The sequence below is a fragment of the Carassius gibelio genome, chromosome B18 (genome assembly GCF_023724105.1).
Source record: "Carassius gibelio isolate Cgi1373 ecotype wild population from Czech Republic chromosome B18, carGib1.2-hapl.c, whole genome shotgun sequence".
NCBI lineage: Eukaryota > Metazoa > Chordata > Actinopteri > Cypriniformes > Cyprinidae > Carassius > Carassius gibelio.
In genome coordinates this window covers 22,269,622-22,293,268 of record NC_068413.1, presented here as the reverse complement: position 1 = coordinate 22,293,268, position 23,647 = coordinate 22,269,622, and the positions used below count along the sequence as shown (strand labels likewise).

The window sequence follows — 23,647 nt, the reverse complement described above, 5'->3', positions numbered from 1 at the left end:
TAGTCTCAAAAAATTTAAATTGCATCATAAGACCCCTTTATGTTTCATTAGGATATACAGTATGTCATTTTCAACAAAGTAATGGGGTTTGACCAAGCATTTCATTGGGTAATATCAATTGATAAAGAGTAATAATAATATTAAGCAGAAAATACATTAGGAAAAAGACAAGCAGCTAGACAAATGAGTTTGAGTTATGTTTTTAATTTAACTTTTAACTTTTTATGCAGAGAGCATATGGATGTGGGTGTACAATCATGCTTGGTAGTTGGTGAGTCTGCAGCCTTTGCCATAGAGTGGGTGGCATAGTTCTTAATTATATTATTAATAATGAGTTGAAGGTTTTGTTTGCTGAGTCTTTAACAGATGGTACGACTGCTCTCTAGAAAGTAAAAAACGTACATAACAACATGCCAGTTACATTCACTTTGCAGGCATTAAGGATAATCATGTTGCAATTGGCAAACTCTGGCTGGTACCTTAATAATGCCAGGAAATGTGTTTGTAACACTTTACAATAACTTTCATTAAGTCACTAAAGATAAATGAATGGTGCTTGCTAATGGCTATATCAGTTTGAGGGTTACTGTTGCACAGTGAATTCTAGGTTGATTTGGATGTTTGCTAGGGCATTGTTAGGTGTTCTGGGTGTTAGTAGTTGGTCCTCAGAGATTGCTTTCTATCAGGATCCCCCATCTCTGTGATAGTCTCTATATGGGCCTTGTTGCTTCTTCAATGCTAACCTTCTTCAAAGTCTTTGCCCATTTTTTTTACCCTCCAGTGAGGTATAATCACATCATGTTGTGGGACAGGTTATGTGCCAAAGCTTAGGCTAATTCTTAGGTTTATGAGTTTGTTCAAATCACTAAGCCTAAGTATGAACAATAGTATGTTTACAAATAGATCTATGATAATTTCCTTTTACAGAACGATTATCAAAAGCTGTCTATGCAATGTAAGGATTTTGTAGTTGGACTTCTGGATCTGTGTCGGAATACAGAGGAGGTTGAAGCCATTCTAAATGGAGACACAGTGGCAGGTGGCCACTTTGACAAGGGTGGCAGACCTAATCTAGTTCGCTTAAAACTGGCCATCAAATACGAGCTGAAAAAGGTAGGTTTCATAATAAATATTATTATTTCACACAGTGATATCTGTAAGTTATATAATTATTAGGCGTACTTATTCAACTATTGTAGCATTAAAGGGATAGTTGACCCCAAGATGTTAATTACATTATTAATTTCTCTACGAGAATAAATTTTGGGTGCCAAAGAAAACTTCTCCTCCACGTCACCTTGGGGTGCCATTTTATAGAGTGCCACAACGCATGTGTGCATGCTCCTCTAAATGTAAACAAGGCGCAGTGCATTCGTGTTTTACGTTGGCAGCATCACATGCATCCCTTATTTCAGGAAAAGAACGTGATACTCTCCAAAATGGTACACTAGGGTGACGTGGAGGAGAAGAATTGTTGGACAAAGTTATTTTAGTTTTCTTTGCACACAAAAATTATTCTTGTAACTACATACAATTAAAGTTGAACCACTGATGTCACATGGACCATTTCAACAATGTTCTTACTACCTTTCTGTACCTTGATCGTGTTAGTATCCTTGCTGTCTATGGAGAGCCAGACTCTCAGATTTCATCAAAAATATCTTAATTGGTTTTCCAAAGATGAATGATGCTCCTTTGGGTTTGGAACAACATGAGGGTAATTTAATGAATTTTACATTTTTGGGTGAACTATCCCTTTAAGTGCTGAAATGGAACATCTTAAAGCAACACTCTACTATTCAGAACCGGAGATTGCTGAATGTATTCAAAAACGGTAAAACTCAGCTGTTTAATCTTAGGGGAGTTGGAAATGAGCCTATTGTCAAAAATAGTGCAGTGTTCCTTTAATCACTAACATATCTGTTTACTGTATCTCTGCCTGCTCTGCTTCCCTCACAGTTTGTAGCCCATCCAAACTGCCAACAGCAGCTTTTGTCCATATGGTATGAGAATCTGTCAGGGCTCAGGCAGCAAACCACAGCTGTCAAGTTGCTGGTGGTTCTGGGGGTGGTGGTTGGACTTCCCATCCTGGCCTTACTGTACTGGATAGCACCCTCAAGCAAGGTCAGACTGTAATAACCTGAACCTTTAGTCACTGTGAATTCATCCAAAGCACTGCATTTCTTTTGTTTGTCATGTTTGTTATATTATGAGTAAGAAAATCAAACGATGAACACAATGCCATTTTTGATTTCTTCGTAAAATTACATTATTTCAGAACATTCTTTATTTGTTTTTCTGCAATGTTTTTAATTACAGTTGGGGAAGATTATACATGGTCCTTTCTTAAAATTTGTGGCACACGCAGCTTCTTTCACAATCTTTCTTGGCCTTCTCATTATGAACGCTGCTGACCGTTTCCAAGGGACATCTCTCTTACCAAATATGACCATCCACGACCACCCGTCCCAGTTGTTCCGCATGAAGACCACCCCTTTTACCTGGATGGAAATGCTGATTATTTCCTGGGTCGTAGGTCAGCCATCATCTCTCAGTGTGTTACACAACAACAAATCAAAAGTTTATTTAGGATCGGATCATTTACTCACTCGCATGATTGGTATTTTATACTTTGTTTAGGAAGTCAAAGGCCTTTTAATGGAATTTGAAAAATTGTCCACCTTCAGGTTGTTACTTTATGAAGTAAACAAGAGTAACTTTTGTATTGTAACTAGTATTTTAAGAAGACGACTTACTGGACTGAAGTAATTTTACTTAATGTAAACATATATATATATAAAAAATGTAAATGTTAAAATGTGAGAAGAAAATATGATACTTCAGACTTGAGGAATGTCAATTTTCATTATGTTTCAGCATCACAGTAAAAAACTACAGAGTTTTGATCATAAATTATTAGCAACTGCACTAAAGTATTTAGCATGAGCTCCATATTATACTATAAACCCATAAATGTCTGTTGTATCAAATGTGAAAACCTGCTATGAGCAACAAGAAACTAAAGCTTCAAAAATACTTGTAGAAATGATCTGTAAAGTAATAATGTTATTAAATGGCATTAAATCACTTTGAGTGCATGAACTCTAAATACCTGTCTCTTTCTTCTTCCATTTAAAGGAATGATTTGGGCTGAATGTAAAGAGATATGGTCTCAGGGTCCTCGGGAATATCTGCTGGAGCCATGGAATTTGCTGGACTTTGGAATGCTGGCCATTTTTGTGACTTCATTCATTGCTAGATTTATGGCATTTTGGCATGCAAATGTTGCACAGAGTTACGTCGACAAGCACTACACAGATCTATCAAACATTACCTTGCCCCTTGAGATAGAATACTATCGTCTTGGTGAGTAATGCTGTCAAAAAAAGAACAATTTTGAAAAAGAAAAAAGTTGATTATGGTTTCCACAGTACATCAATTCAACAATGCAAAAAAAATGTTTTTGCAAAACTTTATTTTTGTGCATTAAGAAATGACTTTTATAAAACAATGTACAGTATTGTTCAAAATAATAGCAGTACAATGTGACTAACCAGAATAATCAAGGTTTTTCGTATATTTTTTTATTGCTACGTGGCAAACAAGTTGCCAGTAGGTTCAGTAGATTCTCAGAAAACAAATGAGACCCAGCATTCATGATATGCACGCTCTTAAGGCTGTGCAATTGGGCAATTAGTTGAATTAGTTGAAAGGGGTGTGTTCAAAAAAATAGCAGTGTGGCATTCAATCACTGAGGTCATCAATTTTGTGAAGAAACAGGTGTGAATCAGGTGGCCCCTATTTAAGGATGAAGCCAACACTTGTTGAACATGCATTTGAAAGCTGAGGAAAATGGGTCGTTCAAGACATTGTTCAGAAGAACAGCGTACTTTGATTAAAAAGTTGATTAGAGAGGGGAAAACCTATAAAGAGGTGCAAAAAATGATAGGCTGTTCAGCTAAAATGATCTCCAATGCCATAAAATGGAGAGCAAAACCAGAGAGACGTGGAAGAAAACGGAAGACAACCATCAAAATGGATAGAAGAATAACCAGAATGGCAAAGGCTCAGCCAATGATCACCTCCAGGATGATCAAAGACAGTCTGGAGTTACCTGTAAGTACTGTGACAGTTGGAAGATGTCTGTGTGAAGCTAATCTATTTTCAAGAATCCCCCGCAAAGTCCCTCTGTTAAAAAAAAGGCATGTGCAGAAGAGGTTACAATTTGCCAAAGAACACATCAACTGGCCTAAAGAGAAATGGAGGAACATTTTGTGGACTGATGAGAGTAAAATTGTTCTTTTTGGGTCCAAGGGCCACAGGCAGTTTGTGAGACGACCCCCAAACTCTGAATTCAAGCCACAGTACACAGTGAAGACAGTGAAGCATGGAGGTGCAAGCATCATGATATGGGCATGTTTCTCCTACTATGGTGTTGGGCCTATTTATCGCATACCAGGGATCATGGATCAGTTTGCATATGTTAAAATACTTGAAGAGGTCATGTTGCCCTATGCTGAAGAGGACATGCCCTTGAAATGGTTGTTTCAACAAGACAATGACCCAAAACACACTAGTAAACGGGCAAAGTCTTGGTTCCAAACCAACAAAATTAATGTTATGGAGTGGCCAGCCCAATCTCCAGACCTTAATCCAATTGAGGACTTGTGGGGTGATATCAAAAATGCTGTTTCTGAAGCAAAACCAAGAAATGTGAATGAATTGTGGAATGTTGTTAAAGAATCATGGAGTGGAATAACAGCTGAGAGGTGCCACAAGTTGGTTGACTCCATGCCACACAGATGTCAAGCAGTTTTAAAAAACTGTGGTCATACAACTAAATATTAGTTTAGTGATTCACAGGATTGCTAAATCCCAGAAAAAAAAAATGTTTGTACAAAATAGTTTTGAGTTTGTACAGTCAAAGGTAGACACTGCTATTTTTTTGAACACACCCCTTTCAACTAATTGCCCAATTGCACAGCCTTAAGACCGTGCATATCATGAATGCTGGGTCTTGTTTGTTTTCTGACAATCTACTGAACCTACTGGTAACTTGTTTGCCACGTAGCAATAAAAAATATACTAAAAACCTTGATTATTCTGGTTAGTCACATTGTACTGCTATTATTTTGAACAATACTGTATGAAGCTTTGGGGAAAACAATTGTGACTCATTTATATTTATTTGTTCTTTTATTTATTTAAAAATGTATGTTCGTATTTCCCACCGATATATTCACGACAATGATGTGGTAGTGAGTTCATTGCTGTTGGCGGATCAATCACAGAATGTACAGTTGACCTGAAAACTGTACACAAAATTTATTAGATGATTTGCATAGATTAACTGATTAAAATGCATAATGCTATACAATAATGTGTAGTTACAGTCAGCACTGTCAGTATTAAATCAATCATTTTAGGAAAATAAAGATGGGAGAAAACAGAAAAACCATGAAAACAAAATTATGTAACAAAATAATCTTTTTAGAAACTATATATTCAGCTTTGAACCTTTTTGATTACTAGAGGCAATTAACTTTAAAAGGTCAGTCTCTTTAAAAGGTTCAGTCCCTTTTGGAAAACTTCAGTATTTCTGAAGTTTTTCATGAAACATGCATTTGGTTTAGAGGTTAATGAAGTGCAAAACCAACATTGACAATTAGAAATCTATATATATCACCTAACACTTTTTTTACACCAATAAATTTTTGTTGTTGTTGTGGAATACCTTTCGCTTGACCTTTTGAAATACTTGTAGAACAGACAACATGCTCAACCTTAACATGCTTCCTTTGTACGTATTGCAGCTCGCATCTACTGGGTTCCTTCAGACCCTCAGCTGATCTCTGAGGGCCTTTATGCCATCGCAGTGGTTCTGAGCTTCTCTCGGATTGCGTACATCCTACCGGCGAATGAGAGCTTTGGGCCCTTGCAGATCTCTCTGGGTAGGACTGTGAAGGATATATTCAAATTCATGGTGATCTTCATAATGGTGTTTGTGGCTTTCATGATTGGAATGTTTAACCTCTACTCGTACTATCGTGGAGCCAAGCAGAATGGCGCCTTCACAACGTAAGCAATGGTTAATTCACATCAGTAACTTTGATGATTGTTTGTCTTGTCCTTTGTAAATGAATCACATCCGTCTCTTTATTAGTTACATAATTACAAAAACGCTCAGAGCCTTTGGCAGCAATGCATAAGGACATACTGGAAGTAGGCGTTTGGCAAATTTGATTATCATGACTACCACACCATGACCATGTCCATGTGGACATGAGAGTGAATAAGTGTCCTGGACACTTCATACTCTGTAAAAAAGCCCAGGATAATATGAAATGGATAAGTAATTCATTGAAATACAGTGAATATTATTAAAGACCTTGTGAAATAAAAATTGGATGGTTGTGGGTTTTATGATGTCTAGCTTTGAGGTCCAACCCAAAATTAAGTATTTTATGAATTGGCAATTTTATATGAATTCATACAGTTTGTTTTGTATGAAAACAAATTATTATTCTTATTTTTTTTTTTTTTGAAGAAAACTAAGCATGAAGATTTACCTCCAAAGCCTAAACCTAATCATTGGTCAGGGATGAATATCCCAAAACAATCGTTGGCTAACTATGGTCGTTAGCTAACTATGGATGCACCTGTAGTCAGTTGAATGTAAGTGGATTGTATAATTAATAGAAATTCCAAACCCATAAAAGCTTGATTCGTCTTCGGAACACAATTTAAGATATTTTGGATGAAAACCTGGACACTTGAGACTGTCCCATAGACTGCCAAGTAAGTTACACTGTCAAGGTCCAGAAAAGTATGAAAGACATTCTCAGAATAGTCCACCTGCCATCAGTGATTCAACTGTAATGTTATGAAGCGACAAGAATACTTTTTGTAAGCGAAGAAAGCAAAAATGCCGACTTTATTCAACAATTCCTTTGTCAACATTTTCCTCCGTTTCTCTCCATATCACCATATGCTGCATATGTGCTTGTGTGTCCTCCGCACCACAAGGATGTGCTGTTTTCTTTCAAATCAAAGCTAAATACACATAAGCTGTGTCCAAATTCAGGGTCTGCATCCTCCTTAGGATCCTTCCTACCCGGCTGAAGGAGGAGGGGTCCTCCGACGACCGCAAAAACCGGAAGTCGGTGTTTGTGAATTTGCCTACCCTTCTTTCAGTTCCCTCCCTTACCCGTTGCTCATATCCTGTCGCCTAGCAACTGTGACAGCGCTAAGCAAGACGCGGGTGAAGAGCTCATCGTTCTCTCCCTGGAGCTTTATAAACACTTCTGTCTGCTCTTTCGTCCTTAGAAGCGTTAAAAACAGCTTCAATCACTAACAAATAAGCTGTGTGTAAGGGGATATTCACACAGGCAGTAAGGAAGAAGCTAGTTTACGAAAGTAAACGTTTTTTTTTTTACATATACACGTACAAATGTAAAAAAAAAAAATGCTTAACGCTAAAACAAAAAAACCACTGAAAATATATATTTTTGAAAAGCCAGTTTTTTAAAAACATCGAAAATAATACTCCTCCCCCACTCCGCTACCGCTCGCTTCGTCCTGCCGAAAAGAATTATGGGATAAGTAGGACGCAAAAGGATCCACCACACCCATCCTTCCAATTCGGGGAAAAGGAGGACGCATTTGTGGGCCGCATTTGAAGGATCCTATGAATTTGGACAGCCTTCGTCGCGGCGCTGTGACGTAACATCCTTCAAATGAGTCCTCCGAAGGATGTAGACCCTGAATTTGGACACAGCCATAGAAACAGTGCATCCTTGTGGCGCGGCTGACACGGCTGACAAAGTATTCTCGTCACTTCATAACATTAAGGTTGAACCACTGACGGCAGGTGGACTATTCTGATGACTTCTTTCATACTTTTCTGGACCTTGACACTGTTATTTATTTGGCAGTCTATGGGACAGTCTCAAGTTTCCAGGTTTTTATACAAAATATCTTAAATTGTGATTCAAAGATGAAAGAATCTTTTATGGGTTTGGAACGACATAGGGGTAGGTGATTAATGAAAAAAAATTCATTTTGGGGTGGAGTATCCCTTTAAAGCCAACAAACAGATTAGAAACAGTATTTACAGTATTTCTTAATCTTTGTTTTAACCTTTGTGAATGTTAGTCAAATATGAACAAATATCACTTTTGATTTTAATATGTATTAGTAAATATTAAAATGAACATGAACTAAGATATATTTTTCATTATTCATGTTAGCTAGCAAATATTAACACATGACACATTATTGCAGAGTGTTATCAAATTAAGTAATTTGATGTATGCATATAATAAAACATACTTTCATATATGTGTGATAAATTAGGAAATCAATTATATTACATGACAACATAATTATCATTAAAATTATGTATGAAATGATATAAAATAACTCAAAGTTACCCGTTTCCTCTTTTCCAGGGTTGAGGAAAGCTTTAAAACTTTATTTTGGGCTATTTTTGGACTTTCTGAGGTCAAGTCTGTCATCATCAACAACGGGCACAAATTCATTGAGAATATTGGCTATGTGCTTTACGGTGTCTATAACGTTACCATGGTTATCGTCTTACTCAACATGCTCATCGCCATGATCAACAACTCATTTCAGGAAATTGAGGTAATCATATTCTGAAAATGAGATCTGTGTTTAGTAGGATGGTACAGGCCTGGGGCAAATGTCCAGACCATCATTTGTCATTTATACTCCCTTTTAAATGAGATAAAGATCCTTTATTGTACTGTTGCATTTGTAAAAATGCAATGGGAAGTCCTCTCTGGTTACAGTAGAAATTGATTTTGTTGGTCTTATAAATTACAGCCTGTTTGTGTAAAAGCAACTTGGCCTTTTAAATATATTACAGTAGCACACAACAGTGAATATGAATTGCTCAAGCATTGGATGAAAAATACAAAAGAGTTGCTGCTGCAAGCAAGAATCTCATTATCAATCCATAAAATATTTATTTGACCAAAGAGGTCTGATGTGGTAACAGGAAACAGAGGAAGTTATTTTTGATAATTTTTATTGCCATCTGGAGATCTCATTATTTGACCATTTCTAATATTTCATAGCATTTGGTTTCATCAGATTCTCATGCTACTAATTCAAACTTTAGAGTAAAGAATCTTCAATGGTTCTTTAATGACATTGCTACAAAACCCCACTGTTTCAACTTTTATTTTAAAAGTGTAAATAGAGGCTAGCCGTCACATGAGGAAATTCTATAGCTCAGTAAAGATAAAAAAAATCCAGTTACACATATGCACTTTCTCTAGCAGTAGCTGTGTAAAGTGGATTCCTGTCCTCCAAACCTAAACCCCAAAATTATAAAACTAAACTTAGAAAATCTGCATTTTATACTTTAGGTAAAGGGGTTTTCTTAAAAACTCTATCTGTGCTACCTTTATGTTAATAAATGATACTTTGATGATGGATATTTTGGTTATTTAAAGCAACATTATTTGTACAGTTATTGGTGCAAAATAATATTTAATGTTACTCTATATGTACCTATATGGAAATGATTTAAAGGCATTTCCAGAGAAACATCACTTGCCATTACTTTATGTGTGTCTTTGTAACAGGATGATGCAGATGTGGAGTGGAAGTTTGCCAGGGCTAAGCTGTGGTTTTCGTACTTTGAAGAAGGAGGGACACTGCCTGTGCCCTTTAACCTCATCCCCAGCCCAAAATCAGTCATCAGCCTGGCTATGAATCTCAAACAGCTCCTGCTAATACCTCTTCACAGACAAAAAGAGAACCTGAAGGAGGACACAGAGCTCAATGAGGTGAGGAGGAGGAGACATTCTTGAATCAAAATGCATCTGATGCGTGAGAGAGATTTCTCACAACATTGCTTTCCATTTTATTTATATAATGATGTGGGGTTCTTAATGTAACTGCATATTTTTTTCATATGAATATTACACACTTTTAGTGGTATTTGGTTCCCTCTTATGATCAGATTGTGTAACAACATGAAAAGCATTTGGTTTATTGAAAGAACAGAATAGTTTGGGTTTGTTGTTCACAAAGAAATTATTTTTCTTTTAGTCAGGTAAACAAAAAGAATCCAGTGAGAAGAATTCACCTCATACAAGCCGTTACCAGGTAAAACACAACTCTGATAAGTCACTGATAGAATGCTGAGAATAAATAGATCAAAGATCGATACAATTTAGATTTCCAACATAGTTTACTGCCAGTGATTAGTAATGGCAGAGACCGACCAATCAGAAGAAGCTATTTTGGAAAGCGGTTTTATAATAATGTATATCATGTCTTTTAGGATCTGACAGAATCTTCCAAATAAATGTGGTGCTATTTTTTCTCTCCACAGAGGATCATGAAAAGGCTAATCAAACGATATGTGATCAAAGCACAGACTGACAAAGAGGGAGATGAAGTAAATGAAGGTACACTGTTGTTCCAAACCAGACTTTGTGCTGCTAATTAAATTAAGATCATTTTTGTGATATCTGGCCTGATTTGTTTGATTGTTTAAAATCAGAATTGTAAACTTCTTTTTGTAAAATGGTTTGCTTTAAAACAGTTTTTTATGTTTCATTTTTTATTTAAAATATGGTCCACTGGAGCTTTTCCTTTCCTTTCCTTTTGTTATGTGTCAGTGATCGAGTTATTTAAGCATATCACTGATGACAGAAGGTCTTTATCCATCGATTTGTGTTTTACAGGGGAACTAAAGGAGATAAAGCAGGATATCTCAAGTTTGCGCTATGAGCTGCTGGAGGAGAAATCCCGTCAGACGGAGGAGCTAGCAGAACTAGTCAGGAAACTGGGAGAGAGAAAGGCTGGTCAACAGACCCTATAGTTTTTCTCAATAGTAAATCTCTTTATTAGTCTCATTGGTGATTCTCATTAGATTGTCAATTTAATACATTTTTTTTCTCCATTAAAATATCATCAAATAAAGGTAATACTCCTAACAATGACATATTAATTCTTGAAAAAACAAAACATATCAGAACTGGGGTGCTATCACAATTCAAAAGCTTTTAATCTGAGTAAAATAGGCTTTCTTTCCCTTTTTTTTATTATTGTTTTTGGGGTTAAATATGACCAGGGGTCAGTTACATAAAAACAGTCATGTAAAGCTGTGTCTTTTTATCTAGCCTAACCAACTAGCAGTTTGTCAGGGGACTTTTATTTTGAAAAGGTTTTTATGCAGCTGACTAAAAAAGAAGCAACCCCCACATTTACTGTACTCTTGTCTGATGTGAGAATTCCTCTATTACTCTTTCCTCAAAATTAAGAGCATTCATATTCAATTAACTTAAGTAAAAATGTTAAAAACATTTCAGAATTACTTTTTTATGTAGAGTCATGTTTTTGGTACTGACAGTGCTAATAGTTCTGCTGTTAGCCATTGGTTCTCACAATCTAAATATGGTACGTTACAAAGGCAAAACACAGGAACTACACAACACAGAGGCAAAGATGTTGTTTGATTGAATTTGATTTGATTTCATCAAACCTATGTGACAGAACAGACCACAGTCAGAGAACTCATGTCACTGCACATGTGTAGTTGCTGTGTTTTGCATGGTGTTGTTGATGTTGTTAACTTTAGAAATCTATCATATTTTATCGTGTTAGGATTGCATCACAAATGTTTTATTAACCCTAATTATTAATTGTGTGAAGTCTGACCATTAAAATATGTCAGTCTTTTTATTAAAAATAAAATTAAAAATGAAAACATAAAAATAAATGTTTCTTTAATGGTGGTAAATTGTGCTTTCATTTAGTTTGCCATCTTTTGTACTTTTATGTTAACATATATGCACTAAACCGTAATTTCACTACACTCTACACTCTGAGATCTGTTCAACGAAGAAACAAACTGAAAAGCAAGTAAACTGTCAACATATTTTTATTTCTTTAGAATTTTTTTTATTAATTTGTATTTTCTTCTTTTGTCATGCTTGAACGCATTCAGCCCTGAATTACTCCAAATTCAACCCTGGTTCAATTAGTATTTCCTGCAACATCTTTCAGTGGAGGTACAGCAAATTATATTTTACTTGCAGTTTGAACTTTAATTGAAGAGACAAAAAAATTATTAGATAATGCAAATTCCTGAATTTGTCATTGTGGCAACCCCCATGCCCCTCTAAAACAAGCCACACATGTTTGTTTGTTTTGTTTGATTATCTGGTCAGATTATATTCCTTTTAAAAATGTAATTTTGTCTTAAAATATTAATATTATTTCAGTAGCATTAGGAGCCACTATTTTTTTGGACCACATAGAGGTGCTGTTTGATTTGGTTGAGACCAGAGTTATATTTATTTTTTTGTATTATTATTTTGCTTAGAAAAGCAACAGTTTAACAGGCAACACACAAAGACATTGAAACAGTTTACAATAAGTGTGCATTTGTTAACTACATTAGCTAACATGAACATTGGAAATTTCCATAAAAAAATAATTAGGATTTATAAAAATGCTCTTGACCCAAGAACATAGCTATACCTGTTATTCGAAATCTTCCTTTGGTTTGACTTTTGCTTGAATACATCAGTGTGGTTTTATTTTGTACAAAACAGCCATTACAAAAATATTGTTATTTTCCCTAAGGTAAGTTTCCAGTCCCAAGCCACATACATTTTAATAATTATCTAATAGTAATAATTTTCTGGTGTGACTTAATGTGGAAAAAAAAAGACTTAAATATTTCACCCCAAAATTAAAATGCGGTCATTAATTACTCACCCTCATGTCGTTACAAACCCGATAGTCTCACGTAGCCTGACCTTCAGAATGATGGCTGAAGATCCATGGCAGCTTTCATTGGCCAAGGCCCGCCCATTGAGGCTGTTTGACTGACATGTCAAACAACCAATCACTGTTAGTTTCGTTCAGCATAGTATAAAACTCTCAGATGTATTTTAAAGATTCAATGCCCCAAACTTTCCATATTTCACATACTTTTGAAACTCCAGTGTGTAATTGATCCTGATAAGCACTCGCCATCACAGTTGTAAACACTATGGCTTTCTTCTTTCATGAAGGGGTTTGGCGTCAAGGCATCTTTGTTTCCAGGTGGAACGGTAAAGGACGCGACACACACATCTCCCAGAATTCCTGTAGAATTCAACCAATACGATGACGACTTTGACGCTCCTGAAGTGTTTCTACTTTTGTGTCCCATGTGGATCAGAAGTTTAGCCAACGGTCCGTGGGCGTGACATCTGAGGCTGAGACTACAAACCCCTTAAGGGGTTGTGTTCATCTTCGGAACACAAATTAGGATATTTTTGATGAAATCTGAAAGTTTTCTGACCCTGCATAGACAGCAATGAAACTAAAACGTTCCCAGGCCCAGAAACTTAAGGACATCGTACCATGACAAAACGTATTCTTGTAGCTTCGTAAAATTACAGTTGAACCACGTGTCACATGGACTATTTAAACAATGTCCTTACTTGGAACATTTCTGTTGCATTATTGTCAATGTAGGGTCAGGAAGCTCTCGGATTTTATCATTGATATCATAATTTGTGTTCCAAAGAAGAACTGTAGCATGACTATCCAACAATAAAGCAGTTTGTTGCCAATACCAGACAGTGAGGTTACAAAAAATTTGAAGTTGCATATTATCAGTAAAAGATCTGCAAAGACTTGAACATGAGCATGAAACCACCAGAACTTATCAGCCTCCGGTGCTATCATTTTCTACAACTGCAACTTACCTGGAATCACCAGAAGTTCGAGGTGTCAGGCCGTCCTCTTGCTGAGGTAAACAGCTAAAACATGACACCTAGTTAAGAAACATCACAAGCTGCAGCATGGACTGGGTCAAGAAATACCTGAAGAGTAAATTGATTGTTTTATGGACGTATGGAATGAGAGTACTTCTTGATGGAGTAGATGGCTGTACCCGTGGCTGGTTCACTAATGGACACAGAGACATAGAGCACCAGTTGAGTCAGTCAACAGCAGATTGGGGTTGGTGTAATGGTGTGGGCTGCTATTATTAATGACGAGCTAGTTTGGAACGATTGGGTTTTAGACAGGCTAAAATAAACCCTAAAACTAATGCCAGTTTCTTTTATAAAAAGTGGTACAAGAAGTCAGCTGCATTCAGGAAAACCATGATCTTTATGCCTGACAGTGCTCCATCACATGCTGCCAAGTATTCCACCATTTGGCTTAGCAGAAAAGGATTAAAAGATGACAGAATAGTGGTCCTTGTTAGAAACTCCTACAGGTTGTGAAAACTGTACCTGGTCTTCCAGGAAATCATGTTCATCCCAGAGGTTCAGATCACCGGGGAAAGGTAGTTTACACACACAATTGTTCTGTTTTTCATCCTAGAGGTTTCTCTAAAAGATGTCTATCACGACACACAGGCTATTTTAAATTCCAGTCTCAAGGTAAGGGCAGAGATGTTACACCATAGTTCAACCTGACCTTTCGAGAGACTCACACCATTTTTTTCCCACCATGGGCTGCTGAGTACAGCCCATACAGATATAATTTACCAGGTGCTTCTATCCCTGGAAAGAGTCAGAAATAGACAGCAGAGGTTAAAAGCTTTTATCAGCATTGGTTGACTTGACTACCAGTGCTCTGACCTCAATAACAGCTTGCTTGACTGCATCCGTTAAATTATATCCCAGCATGAGTAGCAGTTTTGTATCATTGTGAGTTATTTGTCCTGCTAATCTCATTGTACATTATCTAGCTTGTTACACTGCTGCTTCACAAAAACACGAATACAAAGAAATGAAAATATTCACTGGGTTTGACATTTTTATTCAATTATGGACTAATCAGAATCAAATGTTATTTTTTTGACCAAATTAATAACCAATAAGTCTCAAAATACTGATCTGAATTAAGTTAGAAAAAGTGACACAAATTATGTATCTAATGTAGATTGCCTGGGACTACTATTTTGTAGACATTATGCAAAAATGCTAACAGCTGGACAAAATATTTCAGAAATTCAAGTAATAAAATATTATTATTATTAATTATTTTTTTATGGACTAGTTTGCCATCACACTAGTATGGCAGCTCATTGAATCTTGGTTGCCAAGGTGATCGGAAATAATGCTTTGGAAATGCAGGAAAGGGAGGAAAAGAACTGGTCACTTTGACCCTCTCAGCTGAGCACTCTGATGTGAGACGTGTGAGAGAAAAATGCATTGAATTAGATTTGGAGAAAAGGAAAGTTTTGTCACCATTGGTCTCTTACAAGCACTATTCTGAAAGATTTGATTATTGGGTCTCTCAGCTATACTGATTGCACCTTTTTTGTGACGTGGGTGATAATCATGAAGCCAAGGCTAAACAACAGTCATCTGTGATGGATGAAAAAACAGATAAAACTTATGGAACATGATTAGCAGTGTTTACTACAGCAGCCATCACTATTGGCCACTGTTGTAAATATACCACTGTCGTAATTAATGGCTAATAATGGCTAGCTCTAGACTATAACATATGTATAGTATAGATCAGTATAAAAAACACTCTACACGTGCGTCTTTTGCTGCCATAAAGCACTTATAAACTTTGATACTTCCCGAAATAATTAGTGGGGAGCGTGGGGAAAAAAAGTATTACAGTCAATTGTACGATGAGGTTGATTTGAAATTAATATTTAAAAGTTAAAACTTAAGTACAGTTGCTATGAGATTGAAGATTTGAACGTACTGTACTTTTTCGTGTTTAGGACTTGTTAATGATTTGCTCAACGAAGTAGGCTAATTCGAAAACCTGCATTTAATAGTACACTTTTTTATTAGTCAAACATGAAACAAATAAATAATAATACTATTACTGAAATGATAAGAAAATGAAGATAATTAAACTTGATTCCCCACAGCATTCGACACCTGGACTAAAATATATGCTTTAGGTTAGTGGAAAATTATTTGGTGTGAAAATGAATCGGCTAAATGATGCTTTTCTGCAAGGAAACGAGCTTCAAGAGCTTTTAACCGGCCTTCTGGAACCGAGCAAAGAGGCACAGGATGTTCACGTCCCATTAATAAATGACCTCAAACAAAGATCATTCACAATCTAAAACCAGCCTATTCCTAGTTAGATTTGCGGACTTTGCTGAGCATAGACGTCACAGACACTGTCGGTTGAGATTTGTGACACAGACATGAGTAATATTCAGTCTGGAAACCAATGTCTAACTTCTCCATGTGTGACTTCTGCACAGATAAATTCGAAGGACGTCTTTTCTCTCTCCAGTTGTGCTGAACACATTATGTGGCGCATGTAGGCTATCATGTTGGATATTATTAGGCTATAATGAATTTTATTTCATGACGTCATCCACGACCACCAGTTCTCCGTGATGATATTTGGGTCTTTATCGATCACTCTTCAATGAGACTCTATGATTTTATGTCAATGACTTATAGCCAAAAGGTGAGAAATAATCTTTTCACAATCTTTCCACAATTTGTTTGATTCAATCTAGAGTTTTGTGCTGAACTCTAGTCTATAAATAAGTCATATAATAAATAAGAGGCAGTACTTTTCAATGGTACATTGTGTATATAGGAAATAAAGTTTATTTTCTACGTCAAGGTTATTAATATCATATGTTAAAATGTGCATACTGTTATAAAATGTTGTAAATGAAGATTCTAATTAATAAAGTAGCATCGTTTTTTTTAGGAATAAGTCGCAGGGAGACTTTTGTACAGCCTCTCACCACAAGGAAGAATAGAGAAGGTTATTTGCCACAGATCACAACATCCAACCAAACAGAGAGGACGCATCTTTCCAGCCAGATTTGTGATTATGGAAACCAAAACTAACAGCAGAATGGAAACTGCGAACACTTCTCTCGCTGATTCCACAGAGATGAGGACTGGAATAAGTCGTATCGTCGAAAAATTTACGGACGAGAGTTTAGGGCACGGCAGGGTCTCCGTGCGTAATTTTGGAGACGCGGGGTCTTTACGCAGCAGCGCGCCTGTCTCAAGCAGCCACGGTCTGGATCAGCTCTCTTTTCTTGACTTGCCTCTCGACACCAAAACGTATACTGACCAAATGGATGAATTTCTGAAAGCTGAAAGCGGTCAGTGGAGCGAAAAAGCGCCTCGGCCCAAGGAGACAGATGTCTCGGAGAGTGCGTATATTAAAGATGAGCTTGAGCAGTCTCTCATCATGGAGCCACTCAACACTGATTTCGACCTCGGCTTAAACATCAGCGCCTTGGATAGCTGCTATGACCCAGTCGTAAAGAAACAGCAGTCCGACTTTATTGAGGACTCTTCAACTTTGCTCTCATCTCAAGCTGTCCAACAGGTTGCTGTGGACAGTTCCTCTAACTTTCAGCTGGACATGAATCTATCTACATTGGGTTTGCCACCTCCGAGAAGAGTATCGCCTTCTCTCGGCAGAGGTATGTTGAATTTCGATGGAACGAGTGCAGCTACCACGATGTCCAAAACGGACATTTCCAAATGGGTTTCACCCGCGAACTCTCCGTTCTGGTATCCAAGCACTAATGAAGAGCACGCTGGATACTCTTCACCAGAAGGGTTCATCTCGCGCTCACAGACAGTCTACACGGCATTTCCAGGGTAAGCATATGTCAGAAATGTTGTGCCTCATTAAGAATGAAGCTGTATTGAGAACTTAGTAGAAGTATAATTAAAATGATTGGTGTAGTTTTAATTTAATTATTCTGAATAATTATTATTTTGGAAATGTAACCTTTACAAATTTGTGTTTTTGTATGTCACAATAGTTAAATAAATGATTGTGAATTCCTCTTTTTGAATAGTAACCACTTAAAAATAATGGTTTTGCAATGTAAAAAAAAAAGAAAAAAGAAAAAAGTGTATATATATATATATATATTTTTTTTTTTTATGTAAGTACATAGTAGTTAAGGCCACCTAATATAAAGTGGGACCTTTATTTCTGTGATGCAAAGCTGAATTTTTAGGATCATTATCACATGATCCTTTAGAAATCATTCTAATATTCATTATCAAAGTTGGAAACAGTTCTGCTGCTTAATATTTTTTCAGAACATGTGATACTTTTTTAGGATACTTTGATGAATAAAAAGTAAAAAAAAAAAAAAAAAGAAGCTATGTTTTTAAAATATAAATATTTTGTAATAACAATATACAGTACTGGTCAGTAATTTGGGGTCAGTAATTTTTTTTCTTTCTTTTTCTAAATAAAATCAATACTTTTATTCAGCGAGGATGTGTTAAATTGATAAAAAGTGATAGTAAAGAAAATATATTATTAGAATATATATTATTATAATTTTTAATTTTTATTTTGAATAAATGCAGTTCTTTTTAACCTTTTATTCATCAAATATATTAGACAGCAGAACTGTTTCCAACACTCATAATAAATCAGAATATTAGAATGATTTCTAAATGATCATGTGATAGACTGGATGTTACACACTGAAGGCTGGAGTAATGATGCTGAAAATTCAGCTTTGCATCACATGAATATTTTTTTTTTTTTTTAAAGTATATTCAAATAGAAAACTATTATTTTAAGTTGTAATAATATTTCACAATATTACTGTTTTTTTCAGTATTTTTGATCAAATAAATGCATATATATATATATATATATATATATATATATATATATATATATATATATATATATATATATATATATATATATATATACTCTTAATCAGAAAGTCACGTGGACACTTTTGTAGCACTTAGAAATTTGTGTGTGTCATTGTAAAGTAGAGCTTGGTGCTAGCAATGGGTTCAAGTCCCAAGAAAAGCAAGAACTGATCAAATTTACATGTGTACCTTTAATGCAATGTAAATTGGATTGGATAAAAGTGTACATTTTAAATGTCAAATATAAAAGTAACATCTGCAGTTTTAAAATACAACATTGTTGTTCAGGATGTGTAGAATACTGTCTCCTGCTTGCATTAAGGGTTCCATCTCAAAGACTGTGTGTTATATGCGGAGACGAAGCCTCGGGTTGTCACTATGGAGTTCTTACCTGTGGAAGCTGCAAGGTGTTTTTCAAGAGAGCTGTTGAAGGTGAGCAAGATTGTGCTAAAACGATTGTTTACTGTCAAAATATAATCATCTGTCTTTGTCATGGAGTATATTGAAGACTCCATGAACTTTGCAGACTGCAGTTTTTCTCTCCTGCATTGATGTCTTTCGTAAACAGGAAACCTCCCAAACAGGAAGTTTGAGTGGGACATAATTAAGGCCTAGGAAATAGGCTTCAGTTACCTCACAGCCATGAGCAGGATTTGCTACTATGCTAGAAGATGATATTGGGGACCGGGATTTCATTTTAGAGAGCATTTCATTGGACAAAAAATAGCATTTAGACCTACAATTATTATTATTATAATTTTTTCTTAAATGTGCACACATGCTTAATGTTATTATTTTAAATTTTATGGAACACATTAGCATATAGTAGATGGCCTGAAAGCAAACAAAATGTTAACGGTAAGCTACAAAAGATAAATTGTGGTGCTCTCAGAAACCTTTATATCATGTTTCAATGTATGTGAGTCACGGTGTATACAGTGTCCCAGAAGACTATTATCATTTGGGCCAATGTTCACCGTGTTCTTTCTCTGACTTGTTATTCTTATCACTGAGGACAGATATGTAAGAGCCACTGTGTCTGACCATGGCCATGTCACTATGCCCTTGTCAGCCTTGCTGCAAACCAATTTACTCTTCTCTTTTTTCCCCTCGTACTCTCCAAATCATCCTCCTTTAAAAATAACATGTTCCTAGATGACTTCCGGTGGAGAACTGGAATCAATTATGCGCATCTGTGTGGACAGATTTATTTTATCTCCTAAGTGTAATCATTTTTCTTAAAGGGTTGAGTATTTTCTTGTCTCTTGTCTAGGTCACCATAACTACCTGTGTGCTGGACGGAACGACTGTATTGTTGATAAAATCAGGAGGAAAAACTGCCCTTCGTGTCGTCTTAGAAAGTGCTACCAGGCAGGGATGATGCTCGGAGGTATCTTTGATGCGACTCATTTCTTTTACATATTAGGTTTTGTTTTGATATATTAAATAAATAATTTTTCAAGCTAGCTTCTTGGACTTAATAGATGGTCATACTTTAAGATGTTTGAATATTTTCCAAAGGCCAGTGATGCCAAGGTTCCATTTGGTAACATTAGTTATCTATAGCAGTTAGCATAAACTAACGATGAAAAATACTTCTAAAGCATGAATTATTAATCTTGGTTAAAGTTAGTTCCAACATCTACTTATAAGTTATTTAAATGAGAAATCTGTCAAAAATTATTTAATGGACCTGAGCTAATATAGATGACCAATGAACAGTTGGGCTTTCAAGATAATCAAGGTGGCCCCTCATTACAGTACATCTGTGTGTTTCAGGCCGTAAAATGAAGCGGTTTGTGGGTTTGAAGGTCATGGGGTTGAATCCATCGCTGATGTTCCAGGGTCCGTTGCCCCTGCTGGCTGATGGTCAGACTGTGTCCTCCGTGCCCTGCATGCCAGCGATCCGTGAGCTGCAGCTGTCACCTCAGATGATCAACATTCTGGAGAATATTGAGCCACAGGTGGTTTACTCTGGCTACGACAACTCGCAACCAGAGCTCCCTCATCTCCTCCTCAACAGTCTCAACAGACTCTGTGAGAGGCAGCTGCTCTGGATTGTCAGATGGTCCAAGTCTCTTCCAGGTAACTAACCCTTACAATCAGCCAAACAAACATCTCAGATTACACCCTTTAAAAAAAAGTTCTTTAAAGGAATCTAGAATTCTGGTTCCATGAAGAACCATTAACAGTGGAAACATTCCATTGAACAAACGTTCTTCAGATTAATGAAATATTCTTCACAGTTCTTTTAAGAATTGCTCACTGGTTATTTGTGGAACCCAGAATGGTTCTTCTGTGCTGGGAAATCCTTCTTTTGGAATTTTAAAGAACGAGAACAAAGGCTTTACTAAAGATCCTTGTTGTACTTCTGTGTTTAACAGGTTTTCGCAATTTGCACATCAATGACCAGATGACGTTAATCCAGTATTCTTGGATGGGTTTAATGGTGTTCTCGCTGGGTTGGAGAACCTTTCAGAATGTCACCAGTGATTACTTGTACTTTGCGCCCGATCTCATCTTGAGCCAGTAAGTAACGGTAAAGACAACGGAATTAGAGTAAAGGCCCTTAGTATACTTCAAGAAAAATTGATAAACAAATCTGTATGACGTCTTTCCGAAACAAAATTTGGTTAGGATTCCATAACAGCTTGTCGAAATGAAATTTATGGAAATGTTTGCATCGATTGGTTAACACCTTTGAACTACCATTGGTCTGTGGCAATTACATAATTGTAATTTTATGCTGTTTTTCTTTTTTTAAGGTCTTAAGAGATTATGCTCATAATATCTATATGCAATTAACAGCTGTGCAGTAAATAACAGACATTTAGATATGCATATACTCAGTATTCTCATTGAGCTGTTTACATTTTAGAGATCAGATGAGGAGGTCTCCGATCTACGATTTGTGCTTGGCTATGCAATTCGTTCCACAGGAATTTGCCAACTTGCAAGTGACCAAAGAAGAGTTTCTATGCATGAAGGCTTTGATGCTCCTCAACACTGGTAATAAATCCTCTCTGACCCATAAAACTCTTACAGACTGACCCGCTACAGATCAGCACGGTGTTCCAGAATGGGATATTAACAATCTGGACAATTTTAAACCAGTGGCCCTATGCCAGTCTGCACGGATCAACAGAGATACAAAATTGGCAAACTGTGAGGCCTTGAAAGTCCAACTAAGTTTCAATTTCAAGCAAACATTTTTCAAATAAGAACAACAGTAATGCCAAAGCAGCTTTCTAATTGAGCTGACTACAACATTATCTTACTGATAGAATGTTTCAGTCAACAATATGAGTAACTGTGTAACTAAGCTAAAAAGTCATATCAAAGCTTTTTTGATGCAATTTTGATGGTAAAACTATCAATGTTTTATAGCAATTTAAAGAAGGAACATTTAATTGATCTGTAACAATAATGCTGTGGTTAACTCTAACATGACCTTTGGCAGTGTAATGATTTAACATGATGAATTTGTGACAGTTCCTCTGGAAGGCTTGAAGAGTCAAACACAGTTTGATGAAATGAGACAGAACTACATCTGTGAGTTGACGAAAGTCATCCAGCTGAAGGAGAAAGGAGTGGTGGCCAGCTCACAGAGATTCTACCATCTGACCAAACTCATGGACACCATGCACGAGGTACAGCATGAGTGAAAAAACTAAAAAAACTAAACAAAAGGGAACTTTAGCCTACACATGCAACTATAGCCCTATGCAATGCATTACTCCGTGTCAATATCATTATAATTGTGGTCTGGGCTTCCATATTCTCAGAATCAGAACAATTTATAAATCTTTATAGTTCCAGCTATTTTCCTTGGCGTGAACAACCCTTTAATCTGTTGTTTTAGAACACATTGTAATAAACTGATTGATGTCTATTTGAAAAAGACATCAAAGGAATAAAGCTATCTCATGTATCAAATCTTTCATATGAAATAGGTCACATCACTAATGACACAGCTTTATTCACGTCATCACTTATAACAGAATGCTGAAAGCATGATATGGGAGCCTGATGTGTGACGTTGACTTTATCTTTGTGTAGATTACAAAGAAGGTCAATCTGTACTGTCTGACCACTTACATCCAGGCGGATGCCATGAAGGTGGAGTTTCCAGAGATGATGTCAGAGGTCATTGCATCACAGCTGCCGAAAGTGCTGGCGGGAATGGTCAAACCCCTTATGTTTCACAAGTGATCCAGACAGGACGCTTGGGTCTGTGCTGATTTACATCTCTGATGAATGTGTACCACATCTAAATAACATAGACATGCATCTTTCCATGTACAATCATCCCCTTATAGTAGTCACGAGTTCTGATCAAATGTGGTAGTTGAAAATCCACAGTTTTTCAATGTGGAGAGAGAATCTGAAGGCATCATATAATCATGCTGTATTATTAAACCTGCTATGGCCTTTAACAAAAACATTACACAGAAAAGTGGTCTTAAAATGTGCTGAAAAAATGTGATGTATGGGTTTTTCAAAGCCTTTGTTATTTTTTAGATGAATACTTAAATATTACAAAAATGTTAGACAATAATTTATGATTAAATTATAAACTTTTTTTTTTTATACTAGATTTTCAGGAAATGTGTCTCTTGAGTGTGATGAAAAGGAAATGCTTATCTGTCTCAAGTGTCAAGTGGACAGTGCCAGGCACCTTTGATTGTACTTACATATATACACAGTATCTGCTCACACCATTTCAAATGAAAAGTACATGATTATGAAATGTCTAATAAAAAAACAACAACCACCCCTGATTGCATACAATAACAATGTTTGAAAGACAAAGAGCTCATTAGCTCAGCGTTCACTGTATAATTAATGGATCACTGTATACTTTGATCCAGTCTGATGCTTATTTTTTAAAGCAAAAGGCAAGAGCATACATTTTGAAAAAACAAAAACTTTTTTTTGGATCATCTGTCATGATAGTCAAGGGAGTATCAGACAAACATCAGCAGTCGAGGGCACAGAGCATT

General features: G+C 36.2%; 2 protein-coding genes across 2 annotated transcripts in view; both read left to right on the top strand.

Moving 5' to 3' along the window:
* LOC127976924 (short transient receptor potential channel 6-like) overlaps positions 1–10,927 on the top strand; it is a 32,867-nt gene extending 21,940 nt beyond the window's left edge. The window contains exons 3-12 of the mRNA XM_052581503.1: positions 928–1,113; positions 1,960–2,124; positions 2,320–2,536; positions 3,139–3,366; positions 5,814–6,078; positions 8,451–8,646; positions 9,615–9,818; positions 10,084–10,140; positions 10,370–10,445; positions 10,725–10,927. Of these exons, the coding sequence (XP_052437463.1) occupies positions 928–1,113; positions 1,960–2,124; positions 2,320–2,536; positions 3,139–3,366; positions 5,814–6,078; positions 8,451–8,646; positions 9,615–9,818; positions 10,084–10,140; positions 10,370–10,445; positions 10,725–10,861 (1,731 nt within the window). The 3' untranslated portion in view covers positions 10,862–10,927. The remainder of the gene's footprint in view (positions 1–927; positions 1,114–1,959; positions 2,125–2,319; positions 2,537–3,138; positions 3,367–5,813; positions 6,079–8,450; positions 8,647–9,614; positions 9,819–10,083; positions 10,141–10,369; positions 10,446–10,724) is intronic.
* Positions 10,928–16,187: 5,260 nt separating this feature from the next.
* LOC127977013 (progesterone receptor) lies at positions 16,188–23,425 on the top strand. The gene is made up of 9 exons (XM_052581650.1): positions 16,188–16,446; positions 16,699–17,612; positions 18,967–19,076; positions 19,918–20,034; positions 20,424–20,729; positions 21,029–21,173; positions 21,523–21,653; positions 22,137–22,294; positions 22,704–23,425. The coding sequence occupies exons 2-9, from the start codon at positions 16,825–16,827 to the stop codon at positions 22,854–22,856; spliced, it is 1,908 nt and encodes a 635-aa protein (XP_052437610.1). The 5' UTR covers positions 16,188–16,446; positions 16,699–16,824; the 3' UTR covers positions 22,857–23,425.
* The last annotated feature ends 222 nt before the right edge of the window (positions 23,426–23,647 follow it).